The sequence below is a fragment of the Phaenicophaeus curvirostris genome, chromosome 1 (genome assembly GCF_032191515.1).
Source record: "Phaenicophaeus curvirostris isolate KB17595 chromosome 1, BPBGC_Pcur_1.0, whole genome shotgun sequence".
NCBI lineage: Eukaryota > Metazoa > Chordata > Aves > Cuculiformes > Cuculidae > Phaenicophaeus > Phaenicophaeus curvirostris.
In genome coordinates, this window is record NC_091392.1 from 25,629,218 (window position 1) to 25,654,960 (window position 25,743).

Here is a 25,743-nt window from a genome sequence, read left to right on the forward strand (position 1 = left end):
CACTAAATCCTCAGGAGCCAATATGAGTCAGGGGGATAAGCTGACAGTTAACCTTCCTTCTGCACTGCGCTCCCCAAGTTACACTGACTGCCACTAATGAGCCTGATTTCAAGAGCATGAACTTTGTAAACAATCCAGTCACTCCTACTAAAAAGTCCTGCAACTCTTTTTCTTTCCTATTTGCTTTGCATTCTCGCCTGTGCAATGAAAACCTCAGTATCACACATATGGACTTGCCAAGCTCCTTAACAATAAACACTTCAAAATATTTTTTTTCATGCTGATGTAAGTAAGATTTAACTCTTCGAAGTCCCAGCCTTGATTCATGCACACAGTGAAAACAATCCTCAAAAGCAGAAGAATTCCATTTTTACTCCCCAGGCTCAGAGAAGCAGAGGAACACAGTACTGAGCACCTCATTGCCTCTGCTAGGACTGGCTGAAAATCTGTTGTCATATCATTCAACCAAGAACGTCATGATAGTTTTACTTGTCAGCAAATTACTCATTGAAAGTGTGTACTTGCCCCCTTTCCAAACATATACAGAACAACTAGATAAACCTAAGAAAGAGAGCAGAGACATGGTTAACCTCCTGGATGGGAAAGGAGGAAGCTTCCTGATTAAGTTTCATGCTTGTAAGCATTTTCTGATACTTGAGACTTGCTATGAACAAGGAAAATGGCACCAATTCATTATTGAATCTCTTTTAATTAGGTCATCCCCACCTTGGAAAGAGAAATCTGCTTTCTACGGTGCAGCCCTTTCCCTCTCGTAACTCTCATCTGCCTTTTCTCTGGGAATTACGCACCCCTGTGTAGCATATTAAGCACCTTCAGAACCAATAGGTGGCACCTGACAACCATAATGCAGGTGATTTAGCTGAATATAGAAACAGAAGTGTAAAAATCTGGCCTATAAACTTGGGGAATTTGAAAATGTTACTAAATGTTACAAAATGTTACTAAAATGTTACTAAAACCTCAACATAAAATTAGAAGAAAACCTTCAGGTTCCTAAAATCTAATATTCCATAATACTGACTTTCCATAAAAGAAGCAGTTGCCTGTGACACAAGGAGCACATAACATGGTGTCAGAGAGTGCTCCTTCTCAGCTGGCTTTACATTGGCCTGAGAATAGCAATAACTAGAAAATATATCATGGGAAGATTTTTCTAAGCTGAATATAAAAATTTCCTGTTGCGACAACACCAGTCTTATTTCTAGGACAGGCCACAGACATGTTTCCCTTTTTTTAATGGCTTCCAAAATGTTTACTCGTCATCTTTACACATTTTGCTAGAAAGATGTCTTCCAGTGATTTCATGTATTTGGCAAAACATTAAAATGAGAAAAGTTTACAGGACATTTTGCTGTATCAGCTTCTTCCACTTTTTTTCTCTTAGGGTCACCCATCAGAGCCAAACATAAAACCTCACAAACACTAAATCACTGTATACATAACCCAGACTGTGCTGTTTATATATTTTTTTTTCTGATAAAATCTTTTTATTAGGTAATAAAAAAACGTGGTTTATAACATAGCATTATCTTCCTTCAGCCCTTTTCTTTCTAAGGCTCTGTATAAATATCACATATGACAATCATTTGACCTATACTGCACTCTGCTGTAAACACTGAACAGTTTTACCTCCTCTGCAACTTTCCAGATTTCTTCATCACTCCACTGCCCATAAGGATCCAAATTCATCCGAAAAGTTCCAGAAAATATGAACACTTTCTAGGAGAAAAAAGATATACAGACACATGTAAGTAGATACCCTAAACACTGTGTAAAGGAGTCTAATTTGTAAACCAATTTTATTTTGAGACAAAGAAAACCAAGATATTTGTTGCTATTCAGGGACAGTGTCCCAAGTTGGTTTTCATCAATGAATTTTTCTTCTTCTAATCACTTGTAGCCAAATATATATCAGCATCATTCTGTCAATATTTCACCACATCCCAGTCCTGTCTGAAAGGGGATTTTTACCTCTCTCTTTCACTGTCACCTCATTGAAATGTGACACAGAATGACCTGACTCACATCTGATTCAATGACAACCCACTCTCAAACAAGACTTCCCTGACAGATATTACAGCCCATGAACTGAAGTTTACTACTCAGTTCCACTCTTCTCATCAGTGTAGGCAAGCAGATTAAAATGAACTTCCTTACATACATGTTTTGTGGCTCTCAGACGAAATTAAATATGTGTTTATTCTCCTTTTACATAGTGTGGGTGTGTCAGATTCTGGTGGAAATTAGGTTCTTCAGGGGACAATGAGGTTACACAACATTTCTTATAACATAAAACCAAGTTGTTGCTTTCTATGCTGTGAGGTGCACCTGCATGTAGCAGGGAGAACTTGCTCTCAAAGAATGTGTCTTGTTGAGAAATATTACCATTTGCTTGCCCTTTCCTTGTACATATGGAACAAACACCAAGAGGAAAGATTTGAGACAATTATTTTCCTCTCTTTTGTATTCCTAAAGAAAATATTTATTCAAAGAAAATGTGTTGAAACACCAGTGATTCATAACCACATAATTTCGTGGAATCTTGGTAGCCAAATGCTACTGAAAACAGTGAAGGACTCACTGTACCAGCAGAAAATGACTGAGCGAATATACTTAGCAAGTACTTTCCCAGAGTCTGGCCACTCTACCACAATTTCCACCTGACCTAACCTGGGAACTGGGCATTCTTTCAACAGATTTCAAAGTGATTTATACCCACATTTACATTAATCATTTAATTATGATTAATTAAAAGTTTAAACGTGGCAGATTAAAATAAAATACTTTAATTAATTTGCTTTATTAAGAGATGTAAACTACTGACAATAAATTCTTTGGTTTAAGAAACAAGGAAGTATCTTATTCAAGAGATCAGAGGAGAAAAGCAGCTGCATTGCAGTGCCCGGCAATCACTGGGGAGGATTTAAATGGGACAATATCTTCAGCAACACACCAGCCGAGCTGCAGTGGAGGCAGTGGTCCATGCAGCCAGAAGTCCACTTTTAACAGAGACTAGGAGAAAGAGTGGACTCCTTCCTTTATAATCATGACTGTTAGTAACAATGAATGCTTCAGTGAAGCACAGTGCAGCCTTTTTCCCATGCCCTGCACAGGTTAGGTGGCATAAGCGAGGTGACTTATTTGCAGCAGGATTAGATTCTTACAAGTAGTGGGTGCGGTGGAAATAATAACGCTATGGGAACAGTGTCAGACGTGGGGCTGAGCACCATACATTTAACTAATGGAATAGGTGTTTTCATTTCTCAGTGCTAAAGAATAGTTAACTAAACAAACCAGTTTTAAGGAAGATAGTGCTGAATAAGATTCCTGCTGAAGTGCAGCTGGCAGGGAAATAAAGGGTACTACTTTCTTCAGAAACTGCTGTTATTCCCTGTAATTGTGCTTTCAAATAAAAAAGTAAGCTATTCCGAAAAGTACTTTTTTTTGTTCACAAAGTAAATATTCCATTGTTCTGAATTCTGGTATTTCTCCCTCCATTTCAACACCTCCTTCCTCCCAGCTCATCAGAAATCACATAGAGTTCACTTGAGTGAATACTGTGTAAGACGTGGGCGGTTTGGAGTCCATGTAAAAAGAAGCAGGAAAAAAAACAACCCCAAAATCCTAACAGCTTGAAGTATATAGTGAAGAAACCCCTGAAGTTTAATCCCATGGGCTTATCTGATCCTTATAAACACAGAAGAAGTAGAAATCAGGAGAGCATTGGAAAGGGGAATGGATGCCTGGTGCAACACATCAAATCTGGAACCATTTCCCTCATAGTCACTTGTTCAAATTCATTCAGGATGATAATGCACGTGAACGTAGAACAAATGAATTCCTCTGATGTGACATCCACCAACAAGCAAAACACTCAGGCACGTACGTATGGTCATGTTTACGCCCTGACCACTCCAAATATTGTAAATTAACCCCTCTGAAGGGCATTAAACCCCGTCAGTGGATAGAGTCTCTGTGTATTTGTTATGGTGTGGGATACACACAGCTCATGGTGATAAGTTTCCTAAGTGTTATGTGGAGAACCAAGGCCCTGGAGGATCCAAGCAAATGTCTACAAAAGAGTAAAGGATCAGTTGTCAAGAGGCTGCCAAGGAATGAGTAGCTGGTTTTGCAATGAAAGACAACCTGTGTGCAAGATCTTAGCTGAATGTGTGGACCCCTTTTCCTACATGCCCCAGTGCTGGAAAGCAAATGCAACATGAGCTGGAACCATATACCCGTTGCATGAATAGAGAGAAGTTAGAGTAACAAGAAAATGATCTCCATGTAGCCTCCTCCACTTTGTATGTATTACAGTAACAATATCAACATCAAATAAACTTAAATTGCTATATGAATGCTTTAATATTAGGTTATTAGAGGTTTTGTCTTCCTAAGTGTCCTTTAGGGACTTCACATTAATATTAAAATTGAGACATGAATAAGAACATGGCAGCAATGAAGATCTGCAAGTATTTTGGGGACCAGTTCTATTATGTTCTCTCTCTCCTGAAGATGCTAAAACCTCTGCCTCCAACAGAGCTTATTGGCAAACACAAATGCTGTGCTCCTGGCAACACTGAACCCACCATGCAGGAAACAACCTTTATACTACCTGAAATGAGCATGTGGGGTTGTTAATTAATATCCCCAGGAGCTCTGTGCATGGGACCTGGTGCAGCAGATGCTCCCTGCTATGGCGATGCAGACTCATCTTGATGCCCTGCAGGAACTCAGCCTCTGCAGGACCATCTCTGCAGAACCATCTCTGGGAAGTGGCAGCAGCCAGCAGGCTGCACTGCGCAGGAGTGCCCTGGCACGCTGATGAACAGCCACCCGTGCAACCTCTGAAAATGAACAGCCTTGAAGGGTGTGAGAGGTGATTAAGCAGCGCTGAAGACAAACAGGTAGAGAAACAGATAGATATAATGAAAAAGTGAGATGGCTACTGAAAAATTGGAACTACAAGACAAAATTTGCAGAATTTCACTTCTTAAGTACAAAAGTGATTTTTTTTGTCAGCTGTCAGTCACACAAACTGTAGTGATCCTATTCTTCATCCCAAGCTTGATGCCCACACAAATCCATACAGATTATTTACAAGTAGAAAATGGTGTGATAACCGCCAGGATGCAGTGGAATAATGCTCCAGAAGACATCAGAAGTCATCTCCTTCCTTTGAGCTAGCAGCACCTTATGGGTCTCGCATGTCTCCTCATTTATTTTACTGGAAAATTTACTTCAGGTCTCCTGTTCTCCATTCAAAGCCAAATTTCTGAAGGCATTTTCTCACTTTGACTCCATTAAATGCTTTAAGATGCAATTACATTAGGACCTGTATGCAAAAGAGCTCCAATGTGTTGAAACCAGACGCAGCTGGATTTCCTCACCCTGGAAACGTGGTGGGGAAGCTCTTGCAGAAGAAGCATCACAAAGGACTGCCCAGGAAGAAGGGATGTTGGGCTGGGATTATACTCCAAATAGGCTGTTATTGCTGGAGCAATTGCTTTGCATGAGAATGACAAACATCCTGTAAGAGCAGCGTACAGTGCCTTCGTGTGAGGAGCTACAGGAAAGAACTTCCTTGTGGGCGCTCCAGGAAATGTGCTTTATATGATTTACCCCTTCACACTACTGTTAAAGTGCTGACAGCTGGATTTGAGATACTGAAAGAAACAGGGGTTTGCCTTTGCTCCAGCTCAGCGTGATTCCTGACCAACCCACAGGCCATTCCAGCATTGCCTCTGTGGAACAGACAACAGTGTGTTAGGATGCTGTGTATGCTATGCAGGCGCACATCAATGAAGTTCTCGTAGAGGACAAGCACTTCTTTTCTTCTAAATCTGGAAATGTAGGGAAAAGGAAAGGAGGGGGAGCACTGTAAAGTTTTCACGAGGAAGCATGCCTCAGGTAGAGCTCCATTCTGCTTTTCTTAGTGAAGCTTCTTCTCTTGGAGACTGAATATCCATGAGTTGCTCTAGGCCAGCCTCACAGGAAAGGAAAGGCAACTGGTTTTTTGTGGGGTTTTTTATTCTGAATTTGTAGGTAAATGGCAAAGTACAAAAGGCTCTCTTTGTTCTGCTGGGAAAAGCAGGGTGGCATATGCAATTTTTATTTCACGCTAGTAAAGTGCTGGCATAAACTTTCACGCTGAATGTGGGGCCTTTTGAGGCATAATGTGCAGTTCTTTGGCAAGGCTTTGGGACAGGAGCTGTGAGCTGAAGCATGCAAACAGGCTGGCAACTCCCCTGACCTTCCAGAGAATGGAGGGCTGGGATTTTCTGGCATTGATCTATGTATCAAGGACTTCCAAACTGAACTAAATGTGTAATTTTAACAATGAACTAACAATGCACCTCACTAGCAGAAGGGCAAGTTACACTGCCTGTCTGATAAATATCTCTCACATTTTGCTGATGGCTGCAGAATGTTTATACCATTAGTGACTCCATAGTGAGTTCTCAGCTATGAGAATTATTAATCATAATTTTCACTGGGGCAAGGAGGCTACTTCTTAGCAAGCATTCAGATCTCTCTTCAGTCCATATATTTCCTCTCTCGCTGGAGATGGAAAGCTGCGCAACCACATCCCAGAGGAAGCAGGGTCTGAGAGCAAAGGGATGACTATGCGAGAGACAAGGAGGCCCTTTCCAATACAGAAAGTTATACTTGGCTGTAGCGCTATATCAGGAAAATTTCCCAATGGAGACATATCTAATGCTGGTAAAATCATCTTTCATCCTATACAGCCACCCTTTGGAGGACAGCTGTATGACATACCTGTCCTCCAAACTAAACAGATGTAGCTGCATTTGCAGTTCACTGCACAGTTGCCTCAATCTGAAGGGGTGACTTTTTTCATACTTGGAAGCAACAATTATGCCACAGAACTGAACCAGCAATAATAAATAAAATTTTACAGGAATAGACATGAAAATGGTGAAGAGAGGACAGAAAGAGCGACAACAGATCGGTTGTCAAAGGGCAGCTTGCCAAGCAAGCCTCAGCTCAGCAGGCAGTGTGTGACCAAGCAGGCTGTGGGTAGGGCTCAGGCAAGAAACAAATCTAACAGCGGACCCACCACCACGCTCTTGGTTCTGTTTTGTTGGATGTGTAACTTGGTGGTAAAGAAAAGGCCTGGTCTTGCAAGGTCAAAATGCTAAAAATTGCTGCCTTTGAGGAAATTTCAGAGCATGGTTGTGGGAATGTATAGATAGGAGAGAGTTGTGCTTTCTTTGCATTTCTACTTTAGATAAATGCCAATCGGGCTGCCATGGAATAACATTTTTGAAAGGGAATCTATCACAACACAAAACTGGTCATTAAACAGAAAAATTAAATTTTCGGTCACTCTTGTGAGTGACAGCGACAAGTGCCAGTGACAAGTGGGGTTCCCCAGGGCTCAGTGCTGGGTCCAGCCCTGTTCAATGTCTTCATCAATGACCTGGATGAAGGCATCGAGTGCATACTTAGCAAGTTTGAAGATGACACTAAGCTGGGTGGAAGTGTTGATCTGCTGGAGGGTGGGGAGGCTCTGCAAAGGGATCTGGACAGGCTGGACCGCTGGGCTGAGTCCAACGGCATGAGGTTTAACAAGGCCAAGTGCTGGGTCCTGCACTTGGGGCACAACAACCCTGTGCAGTGCTACAGACTAGGAGAAGTCTGTCTAGAAAGCTGCCTGGAGGAGAGGGATCTGGGGGTGTTGGTTGACAGGCGACTGAACATGAGCCAGCAGTGTGCCCAGGGGGCCAAGAAGGCCAATGGCATCTTGGCTTGGATCAGAAACGGCGTGACCAGCAGGTCCAGGGAGGTTATTCTCCCTCTGTACTCGGCACTGGTGAGACCGCTCCTCGAATCCTGTGTTCAGTTCCGGGCCCCTCACCACAAGAAGGATGTTGAGGCTCTGGAGTGAGTCCAGAGAAGAGCAACAAAGCTGGTGAGGGGGCTGGAGAACAGGCCTTATGAGGAACGGCTGAGAGACCTGGGGTTGTTTAGCCTGGAGAAGAGGAGGCTCAGGGGAGACCTCATTGCTCTCTATAACTACCTGAAAGGAGGTTGTAGAGAGGAGGGTGCTGGCCTCTTCTCCCAAGTGACGGGGGACAGGACAAGAGGGAATGGCCTCAAGCTCCGCCAGGGGACGTTTAGGCTGGACATTAGGAAAAAATTCTTTACAGAAAGGGTCCTTGGGCACTGGAACAGGCTGCCCAGGGAGGTGGTTGAGTCACCTTCCCTGGAGGTGTTTAAGGCACAGGTGGACGAGGTGCTGAGGGGCATGGTTTAGTATTTGATAGGAATGGTTGGACTCGATGATCCGGTGGGTCTCTTCCAACCTGGTTATTCTATGATTCTTGTGCTTGCAAAATCGAAGTCATTGTGTTTCCAGCATGAGCACTTCAGCATCTTTTAACAGCTACCAAAGCCCAGAAAGTGTTATTAGGAACAGCTCAGTTGGAGATAAAACTGACCACCATGACACTGAAATAGATCAGGAGTGACTACAGCCACTGAGTGACAGTCATATCAGTGACTTCAATACGATTAGTTTGTTTTCTTGTATTGTGGTAAAAAGCAGAATTTAGCCTACATACCCAGTGGAGGGTAAAAGCGAAGACAGACCTCTGCTCTACTGTGATGGTTATGGAAAAGAAAACACTATTTTGAAAATGCAAACCTGACAGTGTATTTTTCAGTTAAATCATTTGAACGTTCCAAAGCCTTTCCAACTATTTTGAAGGGGCTCACACAGTCAGTGCACAAGAGCATTATACCACATGTGTTAATTGCAGATTACCACCTTTCTAAGACAGTGGACTATCCAGGAATAAACCAATCTGCACACACAGCATCTGGCAACTCCTTTTCAGTGGGGGCGTTATCGGGGGAATTGTACTAGAATGGTCTGACAGCAGTCAAAAGGAGATCCTTGTTCACTCACTCACTGGGCCAAGCACGGTGATCACGGATCAAACCACACTTACCAGTCTCTGAGGCAAGTAGCCACCGCTCGGGGATGGACAAAGGTAAGACAGACTGCATGTCCCCTTGCAGTGTGGCAGCTAGTGTCCCTCTGCCTCCCAACACCACAAGTGACCTCATGAAACAGACTGTAGTCAACTGTTACATGAATTACTCTGCCACACTCACAAGACTTCCAACGGAATGAATGTTGCTGTGGAAAAGACTGGGAATATTTAGCAGCTGAAGAACTATCCAGCTGAAGATCTATAGCTTTCAAAGAGCAGAAGGCAAATGCACATTACTCCTGTATCAGTTTTGTTGGAAGGACTGACAGCTTTAAACAACAAAAAAAAGCCTCATGGCATTAAAATGATGCAGTTCATCACATTATTTTTCATTTCTCCTTTTATAGAGAGAGATCGCTTTTTAGCCTTACTTCATGCAGCCCATGAAGTTCATTTTTGAAACAGGTAATCCACAGCTCTAACTAATGTTCAGTGGCAAGGACACTGGTAAGGACTCAGAAGCCCTAAGATTAATTGTTTTCTCATCCTTAGACTATTTTTCTTGTTCCAGTTATTTGAGAGTACTAGAGTACCTAAACCCAAGTGAAGATCTACTTTCTGTTTCATCTCTGAAATGGTATTGCTTCTCGTATGCAAAAATAAATAACATGAAGTGCTCCTTTATACATGCACCATGACATGGTAACGAGAGGTGACAGCAAAGAAAGTGATGAGTCCAAGCTGGGGATCAGCTGGTGGTCTAGCAAAATATGAGAAAAACAGTAATTCTGCTTCTGGCTTGTCAGAGGAAACAAGTAATGTAGAGTATTCACATTAACCATAATACATGATGGAGAGCTTTAGAAAACTGTGGTTGAAAACACCACTGATCATATTTTTTTCTCATTTTGAATCAACATGCAAAATGTTTCAGAGGTGCAGACATAGCCAAGTTGCAAACACTTATGTTTGAGAGTGATTTACCTTCCCATTTCTGGAAGAGTTCTTGTGTGAGTGGCATAGAAACCCTCAAAAGGTAGAGTTTGAGGCAAATCATTGCATCCATCCATCCATCCCACTCCCTTTTTCACAAAATTTGGTTTTGTTTGCCTTTTGTTTCTGTTTCTTTGCATAAAACGACTTCCAGCTTAAAGATGTTTATGCACATATGGATATAGAATCAATGAAATTAAAAGCATACAAATGTATGATAACTTCATTACCTGAGGAATCACTCCAAATGCCTTTCTCCATCGCTGCACACTGACTGTGTTCCAGGAGACTCCATCAATCTCGATATCCCCTTCTGTATTCAGCAGTCTTAAAAATGCAAAAAGTAAAGTGCTTTTTCCTGAACCAGTTCTTCCTAAAAGGCCCACCTGCAATGCAAATCATAAAAGCAAACACTTAATACTGCTCACATATTAACCACAGACCAAGGCAGAAACACTTAAGAGATCTCAGTAGTGGAGAAAAATTCAAATGGGACAGTAAATGTCGTTAATTTGGGAATGATAAAATCCTACAGCGAGGGCTGAATGAAACACTGGGCCAGACTCTTCTGTATTTTGTTACTATTAACTAAGTAAAAAGATCTGTTAGCCTGCTTTTAGCTGAAGAACAGAAATTTGCCTATATATTATCTTGTATTGATTACTTCAGCTCTTTGTGCCTTTCTCCTTTCTTTTGCTATGAAACCCTCTTCAGCAAAACCGCAACCAGCACACAAAAACCAAGTGGGAAGCACACTTGAATCACACTCGCAAGCTACTTCATTTCCATGTAATTCAAAATATAGGGCCTAACTCTGATCAGACGATCAGAGAAGTTGGATATCTTGGGCCCAGGGCTGGGTCACAGCATGCTGCCATTGCCAAGCAGCAATGTAAATCCTCACCCCACCCATCTGGTGCTGCCTTTCCCTACCAAAGAGGTGGAAAGAAACACAATATACAAGGCAGTCCTTCTGAACATTGTGTTTCCTTTGTGGGATTGCACTGACCTGTCACTGGAACAGGTCTTGAGTCTCTTCTTAACAAGAGCTCACCTATGGGATCATTTGCTACAGGCCAAAAAAAAGGCAAGAAAATTCTGCCTCTGTTATCCTAGAAGTCTTGAGGCTATTTACACCTCAGTGGGGAAGTTTGCTGGCCATGAGGAGCAGAAGATACCAATAAATATCTGCAATATCTGCAGTAACCAACAGCAAATGCTGAGATACTGCCCTTTCCAGCCAGCTGGGTTTTACACAGCTAATGCTGTCCTGTCTGAGCACGGGCTGCTTTGTAGGGTGACAATATATATGTGAAGGTGAAGAAAGGATTCTTCACCTGGCATGCCTCCCTTAATAGTGCTTTGGAACTAGATAAACAAAACTCTGCACTGTGTTGCACCAACCCCTCAGCAGATGAGAGTTCTTCCCTTTCCTGCTTGCTCTACACAATTTCCTATGGAGCAGAGACAAATCCTCTCCAGTTTAAGGAGCATACTCCAATCCTGGAAACACTACCTCTGAGGTCAGGGTTCATCACTGAAATTGGATTGAGTAATTATATTTGTTTCAACTGCTCTGCCCTGACTCTGTACAGGATAAAAGTATCTTTCATTTTCCATACTCCATTGCTTCAAGGGATTTTCCAGGAAGTAAATCCACCAGACTGCAGCAGCACCCACGACTCCACGCTCCAGGAATCACAGGTGCCTCTCTTCCAAAGGCAGAGCAGTTTTGGGATGGTGCTACAGGAAGACAGTCCTCCCCACCCCATTTCAAAATTTCAGTGCCCTCAAACTTAGCAGATGAAACATTCAGTTCAGGTAAAAAAAACCTGGCAGAGACTGATGCCGTGCAAACTAGGAGCAAAGAGCTGCCTCGTGGCATGGCCAGGGAGCTGTCACTCAAACTGTTTTCTCATCTACATGGATGCAAATTTTATCTCCCACCCTCTGAGGACAATCCTTCAGAATGAACTTAAAGCAAAGTGTTAAACATCTGCCTAACTGCTGTCCTGAAACTAAAGCTCTTTCTTGAATGCCACTCCAAACACACACGAGGAATAATTAGAGAGGTTTGTCAGTCTTCTGAAGAATAGAGCTGTTTATGGCTTGTCATATAATAATTCAGGGTGGCGTGGAGCCTTCATTGAATAGCTGAGACAGCACCAACAACTCCCTGTTGCCGCTGGAGCCAGCAATGTGTTACCCTTGGCACAGCAGCCGGTATTCTTTCATGCCCTGCTCCACCTGGGTCAGAGTGCCCCCAGCACCTGCACTTACCAGCACTTTTCTTTCTCCTCTAGAAGAGAAGGCAGATGACTTCAGGCAAAGAACTACAACTTGGGGAACTTCTGCCTATGTATTTTATTGGTATATTCTGCTCCTCATGGCCAGCAAACTTCCCCACTGAGGTGTAAATAGCCTCAAGACTTCTAGGATAACAAAGGCAGAATTTTCTTGCCTTTTTTTTGGCCTGTAGCAAATAATCCCATAGGTGAGCTCTTGTTAAGAAGAGACTCAAGACATTTCTGCTCTTCAGCTGCTTTATATGATTACTTTGTGTTGTGACAGTTTCCTTTACAAAACGTTACTGAACTCTACCTACTCTTTAGTCAATGAATGGGTTTACAATGACACTTCTATAGCACAGTTTAACAGAAGTCAGATCACACATAACAAAATAGTGCCTCACCCTCTGTCCTGAACTTATTGAAAAGGAAATATTTTCTAACACAGCAGCTCCCCCTTCGCTGTATTTGGCCGTAAGGTCCTTCACAGTCATCTGGCCCCCAGACGGCCAGTTCTTCCCCTCCTTTGCATGCCTGTTTTCAATTACAAGGACATCTGAAAGCTGGGTATTCTTCCGTGGCTTAAGGTTTTTCGTCTCCTCAGTTGGCATGTCAATAAACTTAAATATTCGTGCAACAGATCGCATCTGTGAATCAAAACAAATAATATTCTAATTAGAATTAATACTTAGCTACCAAAACAAATTAAATCAAATTATTCATAATTCCTAGCCAGAACAGTGAGTCTTTTTTCTGTGTAAGCTATGCTACGATATAATTTTGAAAGTTAGAATGCTTCTTGTGTTAGAATGCTCTAGTTTCTGTTGTACTACTGACATTAGCCCAGCATGTGATTCCACTTGCTTCCTTTTCAAATGGACACAATAGCTCTTTCTACCTTTAGAAATGTATTTTGAAAAACATAGGTGACCTGTATTTATGAAAACAAAACATGACCATGAAAACAACCCTTCCTCTGGAAGGAGGTTGCCCAACTCAAAAACTGAATTTCCTTGAATAATGATTGATCTCCAAACATTATCAGACTGTGTGGAATTTGAAAGATGTAAAGCAGTAGCATCAAGTAAAGAGTAACAATCATTGGACATAAGCATCTGAGTATTTATGAGAAATTATCTATAGTTTTTACCAAAATATTAGTAGGAAGTTACAAGATAATTTATTTTATATCCATAATTATACATATTAGGTGAACTAATGAAGTCCTGTAGTTCATAAACTTCAGACAGAAGTTGCTAGGAGCAGTCTTGAATTTTCAAAGGAGCATGGGACAAGAAGCAAGCCTCTTGATTTCATTTTTAATTTCTTCTTTATAAATGGGTCAAGGGTCAATTAATAAACAGTTAATTCATCTCCTTCACTAGAACTTCACTGCTCAGGTGGTCAGTTTGTTCTTCTAATTGTACTAATCTTAAATTCTAAATAGCTTTTTTCCTAGCCACTTTCCCCATTAATTTATGGAGGGCTGCCTTTAAACCTCTTTCTATACATATGTTCTCCTTCTCCAAAGGAAAACTTTTCCCAGTTCAAATTAATCTTTCCTGCCTGACCAGACATGGCATTTTGAATAATGTTTCACAAGGACATTGTACAAAGGCATTGATACTTTCCTATCTATATTGGGAATATATTAAATAACACATCCTAGGATCATATGGTCTGTTCTTCACAGTTATATCTTACAGTCACCCTCTGACTGAGCAGTGGTTAGCCAAGCTTTCCTCCATCTTAGCCATTTCTAACTGAGAAGAACCTTATTTACAACAGAGGTTATTCTTACCAGTCCCTAAATTCAAGCCTTTCACCTTGGTTACCGAAATCTATTTTATACCTGCCATTTGAGGTCATCTGATACCTTTCAGCTCCCAGCACCCTTCATGCTAACATTGTCTTTCAGCTTTGTGCCTTTGGCAGATTTCTTAATACAATTTTTTTTCTTGGTTGAGAGTATTAAAAAAACAGTAAAACGAAAATCTAATCCTTGTTGAGTAGCCTCCCTACAGCTTAATACTTGCAGCTTAATGCCATTTCCTTTCTGTGCAACTCATTAACTAGTTTAGAGTTCTTATAATAATCCCGATCTCCTTCATTTATATAATTTCTGAAATAGAGCCACAGCCAGTGCTTTCCTAAAGGCAAATAAAATCTACTACATTACTTTTGTCTGGAAAATGTATCTTCGAACACAGTTATCAGGTTAGTCTGATGGAGCCCTAATGTCAGCAGGCCTCGATGAATTCAATCTGTATGTAAGCAGTGCATCTTCAATTAATTCTTCAAAATAGTTTATAAAGACTGCTGCCATCAGACTAACAAACTGATGGTGGCATCAATGACTGCTCATTTCTCCTTCTTAACCAAAAGTGACAGTTGTTATTCTATCCCATGCTACCACCACTGCCAGCTTGGTGGATTCATCTGAAGTGTCCATTACCAGTTTCCCAACTTCTCAGCCAGTTTTTCTCGCACCCTGGGGTGAGATGTCCAGTCTCACCTCACCTGTACACATGGGGCAGCATTGTTCCAGACCAGTTTCACCTGTTTAACTGAAATGTTCAACAGCAGAACCTAACCACACTTAATTGAAGACCAATTTTAGATAGACTAACTCACAGGTAGTGTATGTTTTCCTCCATGAACTATACAGGAAATTTAGGGAGACTAGGATTCTTATTCAGGTGCTTCAACTATATGCCCACATCTAGGTCAGCTTTTGCATATAACTTCCACCTTGGATATTGTAAATCCCATTTCCACTCTCTGTTCCACTTTCAGCTCCCCAGATGAAACACAGCCCTTTTACTGAAAACTCAGATCAAGCATTTTCCACAATTTGTGCCATTTGCAAGTCTAACTCTGATTTTGTCCAGTCTTTCTTCTCTATCTTGTTTCATGTAAACTGCAGTAAACTACAAGACAGTGTCATTTCTTATCCATCAGAAATTATTTAGCAAAATAAATTAATAAATGGTTTGATATGTGCATAGATACTAATCAGGGAATATGTGGGCCTTATTATTTGCATTTTTTTCTAATCTGCATTGCCTGTAATATCTCTCTCTTTTGTGGCATTATGGAAAACCCTCAGTACATCTTTGGCTTTGTTTAACAGCTTTTGTATCCCTTCTGCAAAATGGCTCTACTTGATGTGCTATCATTCCTTCCTGCTCTTCAATCCAGACAGAAATATTGTTAGGCAGATTTTCCACATGGCAGCAAATGTATATACAATGCAAACAAATACTGGGATCATAGCTTACATCTCAGTACCTTGAAAGAGAATTGTGACAGAAGTTTTGAAAATTATGTTAACATCCAAGCCTATCAACTACAATTTCCACCTCAACCACTGTGTAAGATGGAAAGGCATGGTCATCATCATGTTGATACATGAATGTCACCTCATTTTGCTGATACAAACAGGAAGACCTTGGATCAGACTGCCAGTCTTCTTCCTGATTGACTGCCCACGGTAAACGCCACAGTAGGCACTATGCATTGAGTTTAATCAGTCTTTGATGGTACATTGTGATGGTAAGATGGTCAGAAATCTTATCTATGTAGAAATAGCATCACTTCAGAATTCACGGTCTTTCTTGGCTTCTTCAAGAGCTCTGAACATTCACAAAGGCCAGGATTCCCTATAATTCCCCAAGAAATTCTACCATTACAAAACAGCTAAAATCTACTACGCAGCCAGCTGGACAAGGAGCCTTCCCTCACAACAGAAAAATTCAAATCTATATCCCAGCTCTCCTGACAGATTTATCAGTCACATCACATATGCAGATATTTTAGACAGCTTAATACTTTATATCAATTCAAAAGGATGCTTTCCCGGTTCTGTCATTTGAATGACAGAACTTAGATTTGGGCAGAATGCACCATAAAAGTCAGTAACATTTTACAAAGATATCCATTCTTCCTTTCACAGCTAGAAATCTTCTGTCATTCATAATGACAGGTATAGTGTAGGTGACAGCAAGTTTCACATCCATTATTCCCATCAGCAACGTGCCTGCTATATTCGCATTCTTTAACTAATGCTTTAGAATAAAGGAGTATATTTACTACTTCCATCTAAAAATGTCTAGAGCGTAATACACTATTTTTAGCCTTGCCTAATTGTATTTTACTGGTATTTTAATAACATTGCAAATTCTTTAATTTACTTTCTCATTAATATCACTTAAACTCTTCTTAATGTTGAAGGAGAATTCCTAATATAATTGTGTAATGTATATTTCCAGAAAGTGGAAGAAGTAATTCTTTTACAAGTAATCTAATACGATTAATTTAATCAGGCCCTATGTCATCTGCTACAAACAGAGCAGTTACCCTCTCCAGACCAGACACACGTAGTATTCAACAATCACATTGCAAGACACTATCTCCCCAAAAATGCTCTCTTGAAAGTGCAATGTGCAAATGAGAGATCCTATGAGAGGTTGGTCCAATGGCTCATGTTGTAAAAAACACTGTGCAGTAAGTCACTGCAACAACTGGGTCAATGCAGGTGGACCATAAAGCTTTACTGAGGTTTCACATCTTCTGCTGTTACATTTTGGGAGCACTTATAGGATGGATACCCTGCTTCCAAACTGCAGAAATAAAATATTTAGTTCATGTCAAACTTGGACTGCATTTTTTGCTCTTTCTCCCACTGGTTTGCAGGCAGAAAAGGAAATGTTCTAACAGATTTTTCTTGATTCTGTTCCCTTCTAGATGACCAACACCTCTGTCACCAACGGTCATTCTGATGCAGATTTTACCGCCAAGTATTTAGAATCATAGAATAGTTAAGGTTGGAAGGGAACTTAAAGATCATTTAGTTCCACCCCCCCTGCCATGGGCAGGGACATCCCACTATATCAGGTTACCCAAGGCCCCACCCAACCTGGCCTTAAAACCCTCCAGCGATGGGGCATCCACAACCTCCTTTGGTAACCTGTTCCACTGTCTCACTGCTCTCATGGTGAACAAATTCTTCTTTTTTGAGTCTACTTAAACTTTGGAAATTAACGGTGTTCTCAGGTTTTCTGCTGACAGTAGTTAAAAATCATGTCCTAGTTAAAAAATTAACAAAACAAAAACTAGTTGAAAAGGTCAAAGGAGTAATAGCATGGGAAAATAAAAGCACAAAAGCCAGCTGTAAAAGCACCATTATTTTTTACAGCCTTAATTTTTGCCTTGGTCCTCTCTTCCTCACCACTTTCATTCTTCAGCATCCTTGATGAAAGCATGGGGCACTGCAAGGTTTAGCAAGTGTGGTTTTAATACCCCTTCAGGGGATTCTTTTTATATCTCCTTACAGAAGTAATCTTGGCAACAGTAAAAGCATGGCATTTTTCCCTTCCTTAAGAAAAGGAGTTGTCCTTCCCAGTTGTAACACTGCTACTGCAGGATGCATTAGGAAAGGAGGACATTATAAAGCATTAAAACAGTCCACTGGGACTAGACAGTGCTTATCTGTGAAAGCAGGACTTACTGGGAGACTTATTTTCTATTTCCTTATGAAGGAAATAAAAAGATAAGACTGCCTGGAGGGATAAAAATAAAGACTGAAAAGCAGCTAAATGTGTAGTAGTATAAATGATCAAAGTGAAAAGATCTATCCTAACTGGTGGTTTTAAAGGGAACAATGGATAGCTGTCAGAGTGACCACATAGGTGCAGGTTTCTAAAAAAAAAACAAAACAAAAGGCAGAGCAGATAAAGGGCTGTAGAGAATGAAATGACAAAATCATTATGGGTATTAAAAGACAATGGGGATTTTTCAGTTAGAGCCTAACCAGTTCAACAGAAAGTGCTTCAAAGAGAATATCTGCGTATGTAAAAACAAAATCCAAGCTAGAAACTCAGATTTCTTCAATATGCATGCCAGTGTCACAGAAAGCTCAAGAAGGAGACTGTTTGGAATAAAGTCAAACTTGCCACCTGCCCATCAGTTTGGCCTATATTGCTCCCTGTACATTTTTTCCTTCTTTACATGATCCTCATTCCCCGTCCTTCTGCCTTCCTGTCCTTTTGCTTGCCTTTATTTCACTGATGTCCCGTACCTTGCATGCCTTGTAAAACTACTCAGTACGAGCTTAATGTTATATACTAATTACACCAGCTATGTCTTTGGACATGGGTTGCAGCCACTTGCAGAAAACTCCTGCTTATCTGCCCACCCAAGACTGCTGGCAACCTGTAGTTGTGCTGTACACTCAGGCATGATTGTGTGCAGGCTTGTAAGTATGGATGTCACAGCTGCTCAAGGAAGGGTCAGAGTGACATCATCTAGAGCAGTGCATGCATATCTGTAACATGAGACACGTGGTGAAGTGTCAGTTGTGGTTAATCTGGTGGGGAGCTTCAGAGCTCCCCTTGAGAGAAAACAGAGTATAACCAAACAGGCTATTTAAGTCAGGCACACATGCAAGCCTTTGCAGGACATCTGTAACCAAATAATTGTAAAAGACTTTAAAGAGCGAAGTGCTAAATGCAGAGAACACAAACACTGTGAAACAATGCATCTGCATCATCCAGTGAAGCAGTTTTATTATCTGCTTGTTCACAGGAGCAGCTTATATATGTCAGGAAAAACATCCTGCCAGCCATATCTATTAGTTTGTCATCTGGGATACCTGAAAATCCATGCGACAGGGCTAGACAGCTATCCACTGCTGAAAGGAGTCCAGAGCATCCCCCTATACTGATGCACCTTAGAAGGCTATCATTAATATAGCATTACCAGTGCTCTGGTACAGTACTTTGTCTTAACATAGAAAAAAGTACTCAAAAACATCTGAAGCAACTTCAGACTTTCTTTTCAAAGGAAAGAGAGTTACTTCCTTATTGCTACTAACAGATGACATTTTAACATCATTGTATTTTTTAAAAGGGGAATTTATTGTTTATTAAAGCACTGGTGTGTCCAGTACCTTCTGCATCCTACAGTAAAACTTTCTACTTCTGTCATTAAACACCTTCAATTTCTATTTAGCCGTACAATATGTGCACATGATTCTTATGCAGATTGTTAGAGTGATCACATTATGCCTCACAAGGCTAAGACGGAGTCAACAGTTGACTGATCAAACGTTGTTGTCACTGCAGGTTTACTTATTATCATATCATTACATGTTACCAACAGCATGTTTACTTAATATCAGTCACACAACTGCTGTTCTTCATGTCTTACAGCTACAGCAAAAAGCCGTTCCACAAAGTGCTTGCCCTTCAAGACAGGTTGTTCTAACGAGCAGAGAAAGAGTCAGCATAAAACAATTGCTGTCCCTGAATGGCAATCAGCTTTCTGGACTATCACCAGCCACACGTGTAAACAAGAGATTAGATGTTTTAAGTGGTTAATTCCCAGTTTTGGAGCTCTTACAGATTTCCTTCAGGATGAGGGTGGTTGAATCACTTATGTAAAAAAGCACATCGATCTGCCAAATATTCCTTCACTGTCTGCCCCAACTATATAATAGATTTTTAAACAATAACTCAGTTCAGCTAATCAGGATTTACTGGTCTCCAAGATCTGCTGTAAAAGCTGTTTGTTTTCCAGTACTGAAATGGTTGGCTTGAGAAGCTAATCTAGGGTTCTGAGAGGGTATGAGAGGATGTGGGAGATCATTTTCTCTCAGAAATTTGTTTTGGTTTATAAGACTAATGTATGTTGTTACAAGAATTCTGTCTAAAATAAATGCTAGAATGCCTGAAGTGTGAAGAGAGAATTAATTATTACATTTAAAAGTAACATCTAAAACTTTCATACATTTAAGCTAAGGTACAATGAAAACTGCAGGAAAAAACATGCCATTTTATGAGTTTCCCGTCTGCTTCTCCTATCTTAAAAAAATAGGCAACGATGAGTTAACCTTGTAAAGCATTCTGTTTTAAAGTCGATCTTAACTAATGGACTAGCTATGCAAATTAAAGGGGTAAACAGGTACAACTTCAAAGCCTTGTCTTAGAGGTTATTTTAGACAAAACCAGAAAAAGACCCCCAGGGAAGTCTAGGAGAGATTTTTAAATCACTGTTTATTTTGTGTGGAAGGAGCTCCAAAATAACCATCATGATCTGTTGTGCAAAGCCGCTAAGAAGATGTTGTAAGGTATATTATATAAATACAAATAATCACAATAAAACTATTCCAAACCTTTTTGATGTTTTCCCATCACTGCTGCACCTGCAGTGTGAATCCTCAAATGCAATTTGCTGCTTGCCTATTCTAGCCCAGGAAAATTTTTGAACATAGAAAACTCAGTTTGTGCTGTGCCAAAGACAGTAGGTTGCTATAAAAGGTATAAGGGGAACTTTCCTGCCCAATACCCAGCTCTGAAAATGACTCACTGAACACCCATAATTCCTCAAAAGAAAGTACAGCACAGTGCCTTTTATGCTTACCAGACTATCCACATCTATGCTTGAGTTTACTGCCCACTGCAAAGTTCCCATGATGTTCATAGCTAAAGTAAGAATAATGCCAACTCTTCCAGGTCCATCACCTGTAGAAAGAAAAACACATTCAATGTACATGCAGATAAAAAGCCAATAGAAATCAGAAAATTAGCATGTGTATCTTATTCACATTCTCTTCTCTCTTATTTCATGGAGAGAACATGGATTTGTTAATTACGCAAAGGACTGAGGTCTTATTGGTTAAACAACTGGCTTTGGCACTAGAACCTCTGATCTTGGTTTGGCAGAGAAAAAGTTAAATCTTGGTATTCAGTGAACAGAATCAGTCCTCTGCAATCTTGATTTCAATTTCCTTTCCCCAACACATGAATCTGTGAGATGACTATTTCTAACTAGAACACCACAGCTAACAACTTGAAAATATTCAGTAGTTAATTTTGGAATGATTTATTTCCCTCAGAAGTTTCTAAAGTTGAGCTGTTACACAGAAGCAGACAACTTCCATTTCTGTACTCCAGTAAAGTTACCATACCTGTAGTTATGATAGAGATGAATGCCACAGCAACAAAAAAGACAACAAAAATAATTTCTATCCTCATCTGGAACCAGCGCAGCGTTGACAGGTAGAGGAACCAGTTTGCCGTGTGTAGATTCAGAGCTTTGTGAAACAAGGTCTCAAAATACGGTTGCCGTCCAAAAGCTCTCAGTGTCCACAGCCCTTTTAAGCTTGTAACAAGATGGGTGAATATTGGGCTCCGAGCTGTAAAGTGTTTAAATTAGAAACATCATAAACACTCATAAGCAAATACCTTTGACAGAACACAAATACACAGCCCTATGCTCTAACTCACAGCAGTGTAACCATTGTCACTGTTTAATTTACATATGTTGTTGGAATACACGACCAAAGTAATCCTAGCACAGGATATACAACAACTGTTTGTGCATGAATGGGTTGAAATTCCATTCAGTGTATTGCCAGGAAGGGATCATACTAACTTTTCACAGTTAGTGTACTACTTGGGGAAGCTCCTGGCCTGCTGTAAGGTGCCAGAAGAGAAAGGCAGCTCCTCCCCTGCTAAAATGAATTCCTGTTATTCTGGTAACTCCACTGAATGAAGGGTTTTTAGCCCAGACAGAACACTTTCAATGTTCTGGATTCCTCTGATATGATAATTTTAAGCAGATCTTGCATTACATTAAAAGCGGTGAGTCAGTGCTGGATCCCTGTGAACACCAAAGAAACTTAGATTTGCATCTGAGGAACTTCAGAAGTATCTTTAAGTTACACTTAAGTAAAAAGGAAGATGATCATCAGTGTTTAAGAATCAGGCCTGATTTGCTGAGGGTCTTCCAGTTTGTTGTAAAGCTTGGTCACAGCACCTAATCTGCAAATTCACACTTCAGAACAAGGTTTTTTGTTTTTTTGGGAACATGTTAGTCTCTTAATAGGGGAGAGGAAGGAAATTTAGTCAAATAGTTTATTAAGAAATAATTACTTGCAGTCGAGATATATCCATTCTAATTTTTTCTTATGCAGAAACAAACTCATAGGGCATGTATCAAGTCTGACCACAATTTTTCAAGGTATATTTACTCTCAAGAAAACTGTATGTCAGGACTTTATTTGTTTTCAGCTGCAGTGGTGACAAAGTCCAGCTTTAAAAAGGTCTTCTCCATTGTTCTTTGGCAGCAGAGCACTCAGTATTGTCTGGATCATTAACAGTACTGGCTTTAAGGAGGTACATGTTCTGCTCCCAGAGACAATGGCATCTTGCAAAAGAAAAGCCAAAGAAGAGGTGAAAGGGTAAATCACTTCTCAATTGATTTGTTGTGGTTTTATAAGTCTACCAATTTTGCTTCTCCTACCTTCAGATTCCAGTTGTTTCAGCTGCTGAGAAGTGTGGAGGAAGTATGCCCTTAACACAATAAAGGCTGCTATCACAGGCACTGATGCCAGGAAGATGTAGGGTTGTAATATTGAGACTACTGTTATAGCGCCAATCACAATCAGTATTAACTGTAGAATGAAAGAAAAATACTATTGATATAGTAAACTTGTCATTTTACAGACTAGAGATTGGTGAAGAATCTCCTTCCCACAACAACTACATATTGTTTCAACAAGCCTGAAGTGCTAAACTAAGTTGGATTTGCAGCTGAGAACAAACCTCCATTAAAAAATCATGAATAACTCAGACCAGATCCATAACTTGTTGGAATAAGCTGTTTTCTGTAGTACAACCAGTATTGCAGGCTTCTAAATGATGAAGCCACAGGAAAACAATGGCAGCTAGGCACTCACTCTCCAGGTAAACACTTGCATTATCTGCAGCCACCTCCCAAACCTACCAGTGCTGTCCCTGTTTTGTCTGGACTAGGTGTGCCAGACTGTCAGGACCTGAGTGCCAGTCTCCTCCAGGTTCTGAGCCAAGCAGTTTTTCTCATGGTCAGAAAAAGTGGGAATTGGCACATCATTGCTTGCTCTAGGGACTGTAACCTACATATGAAACTAGCACTACTACTGATCCTGATCAGAAGACAGGAAATAAGTCATAAGAGGACTTGTGGTATGAAAAATTAGCAGTTTCAGGAGAAAACAAGATGTTTTAAGGTGACAGATAAGTCAAAGAGAATAAAAGGAGATTGTAGAGAGGAGGGAGCTGGCCTCTTCTCCCAAGTGACAGGGGACAGGACAAGAGGAAATGGCCTCAAGCTCCACCAGGGGAGATTTAGGCTGGACATTAGGAAAAAATTTTTCACAGAAAGGGTCATTGGGCACTGGAACAGGCTGCCCAGAGAGGTGGTTGAGTCACCTTCCCTGGAGGGGTTTAAGGCATGGGTGGACGAGGTGCTAAGGGGCATGGTTTAGTGATTGATAGGAATGGTTGGACTCGATGATCCGGTGGGTCTCTTCCAACCTGGTTATTCTATGATTCTATGAAAATCATTCCAGAGTCCAATCTATTTAACCTACCAGAAACTACTACCACTTTCATAAGACCTCATCCTCAGTAGATGCAGACGGATTTAGCTGTATCAGGCTTTGGTCTTTGGTCTTTATGCTAGAAGCACCTTAAGCACTTAGACTGTTCTTGTCTCATACCTAGATCTAATGAAAATCAAGTACATCAGTGTACACAGAATAGCAAGGCTCTGCTTTGTATCAGGGTGTTACCTTTCACACTAAACAATTACTTCAAACCACAAACTTACCACCTAAATCAACTGCAATGGACAATTTGGACAAAATAATGAACATCGCATTGAAGCGTCACTGCAAATGACCAGCCAACAAAGAAATAAATGGAAAGCAAAACTAATTTCACAATGGAAAAGAAGCGTGCAGTTGGTGGTTTTGCTACTACGGTTACATAAATTCAAAGAAAGATTTAAACTCCCAGTACTCCAAGTCAGAGATCTTTCATAAACAGGTAAGCATATTCCAGGTTTCTTACCCTTTGTTTTCATCAGAAATCTGAGCAATGCAAGAACAGCATCAAAGTTCATGAAAAAAAAATTATTGTAATAGCTGAACTAGCCAAAGATTTCTTTCACTATTCTCCTAATTTCTCTTAAAAGAATGGTGACACATGTGGGTTATGCTTGTACAGCCTGCATAGCACTAGTCTGTAGCAATGTAAGAATGGATTTGTATTTATTCATTATTGCAAACTACAGAATTTAGCATCACTTGTACCTCTAACTGTTAAGAAATGAATGAGCTGTTCAACTGATATTGCATGAAGTTAAACAGCTCTCACGTTACTTGAGATTACACAGTCACACAGTGACTATTTTAATTCCTGTTTCCATCATTTACTCAAATTTTGCAAAGTTCACCATGATGACATATTGTTCTCTCTGCTGGTCCAACATTAATTTCACTAAAAAGTTGAATATGAACATTTGTGTTATCTCATAAACTCCAAGCACTAAGTAAGTATAAAGTCAAACAGAAGATTACACCTTCTCTAAGATGGTAGTAGCAAAAATCAACACACAAGCCAGCTACATTGGCGTATGGTCTGGGAATGGTAGCAGAGGGCCGTGAAGCCCTTTTAAGAGCCACAGTGCTGTGCTGCAGTGACCCCAGCTGCTGACTTTTCAGGTCTGGTACAGAGGCCAGGTGGAGGGACACGTTCACATACTTCATCTATGTCACCAGTCTGGAAAAAACAGTTGGTAGCAGAGACAGCAAGTCAGCAAGGGTTCAGAGTGGTGATAACTGCAGCCAATCTAGCTATCAATGAAGGTTTAGTGTTTAAGGAAAGACAGTCATGACCATAGCTATAAATGTTCAGTAGTTCACTATGACCTTTTGCGTGCAAGTACATTAAATCCTAGGGACAAGCACTATATGCTAGCAGCATCTCACATGAAGGATCTCCAAGAAATAATGACCTCACTGTAAAGGCTGGGAGGAGACGCAGATGGATGCAGTGGTAATGCTACCGCAGTCATTAGCTGGCTAGTATTCATACCCAAGACGTATGTAAGCAGGTCAGATGGCTGTCAGAGAAAACATCACATATGCTGCCTCTCATCATTGATGTAAAGGTTAATACCGCTTCTTCGTTTATGGGCAACTGGATATTATCCCAGTGACTGAAGAGTAACCCTGGCCTCTTTCACCATGAAGCCTTATTCATCCTAAATGAAAATCCCTGCTCCCTAAAATGGAAGGCCCCCTGATATGTCTAATGCACATAAAAGTCCTAAGAAAAAACATGTCAAGGCATCCATAGTTGCAGTAGAGAAGGAGGCAGTGTCCCTAAACAAGGAGTTAGCTAGTCATCTACCAGTTCATTCTCATTGAAGAGGGAGTAAGAAATAGCTCTAAAATTTTGTGTCAAATTCTTGGGAAAATCTCAGAAGTCAGAAGGATGAACTCATGAAAACACAAACTGAAGGCCAGCAGAGACTGAGTCTCTATCTCTTCCAGACTCAGATTTAGGCATCCCAGTACATTTAGAAAAGTTAAACTTTTCTGTAGATGTCTGCACCTCCAAAGAAACAACTGCAAGCACCATTACAGGCTG

General features: G+C 40.6%; 1 protein-coding gene across 1 annotated transcript in view; it reads right to left on the reverse strand.

Annotated features, from left to right (window-relative positions):
• The window catches only part of CFTR (CF transmembrane conductance regulator), an 87,771-nt gene that overhangs the window by 5,046 nt on the left and 56,982 nt on the right, over positions 1-25,743 (reverse strand). Inside the window, exons 19-24 of the mRNA XM_069850973.1 lie at positions 22,571-22,721; positions 21,234-21,461; positions 20,687-20,787; positions 12,670-12,912; positions 10,208-10,363; positions 1,651-1,740 (exon numbers count right to left, since the gene is read on the reverse strand). Coding sequence (XP_069707074.1) covers positions 1,651-1,740; positions 10,208-10,363; positions 12,670-12,912; positions 20,687-20,787; positions 21,234-21,461; positions 22,571-22,721 — 969 coding nt within the window. The remainder of the gene's footprint in view (positions 1-1,650; positions 1,741-10,207; positions 10,364-12,669; positions 12,913-20,686; positions 20,788-21,233; positions 21,462-22,570; positions 22,722-25,743) is intronic.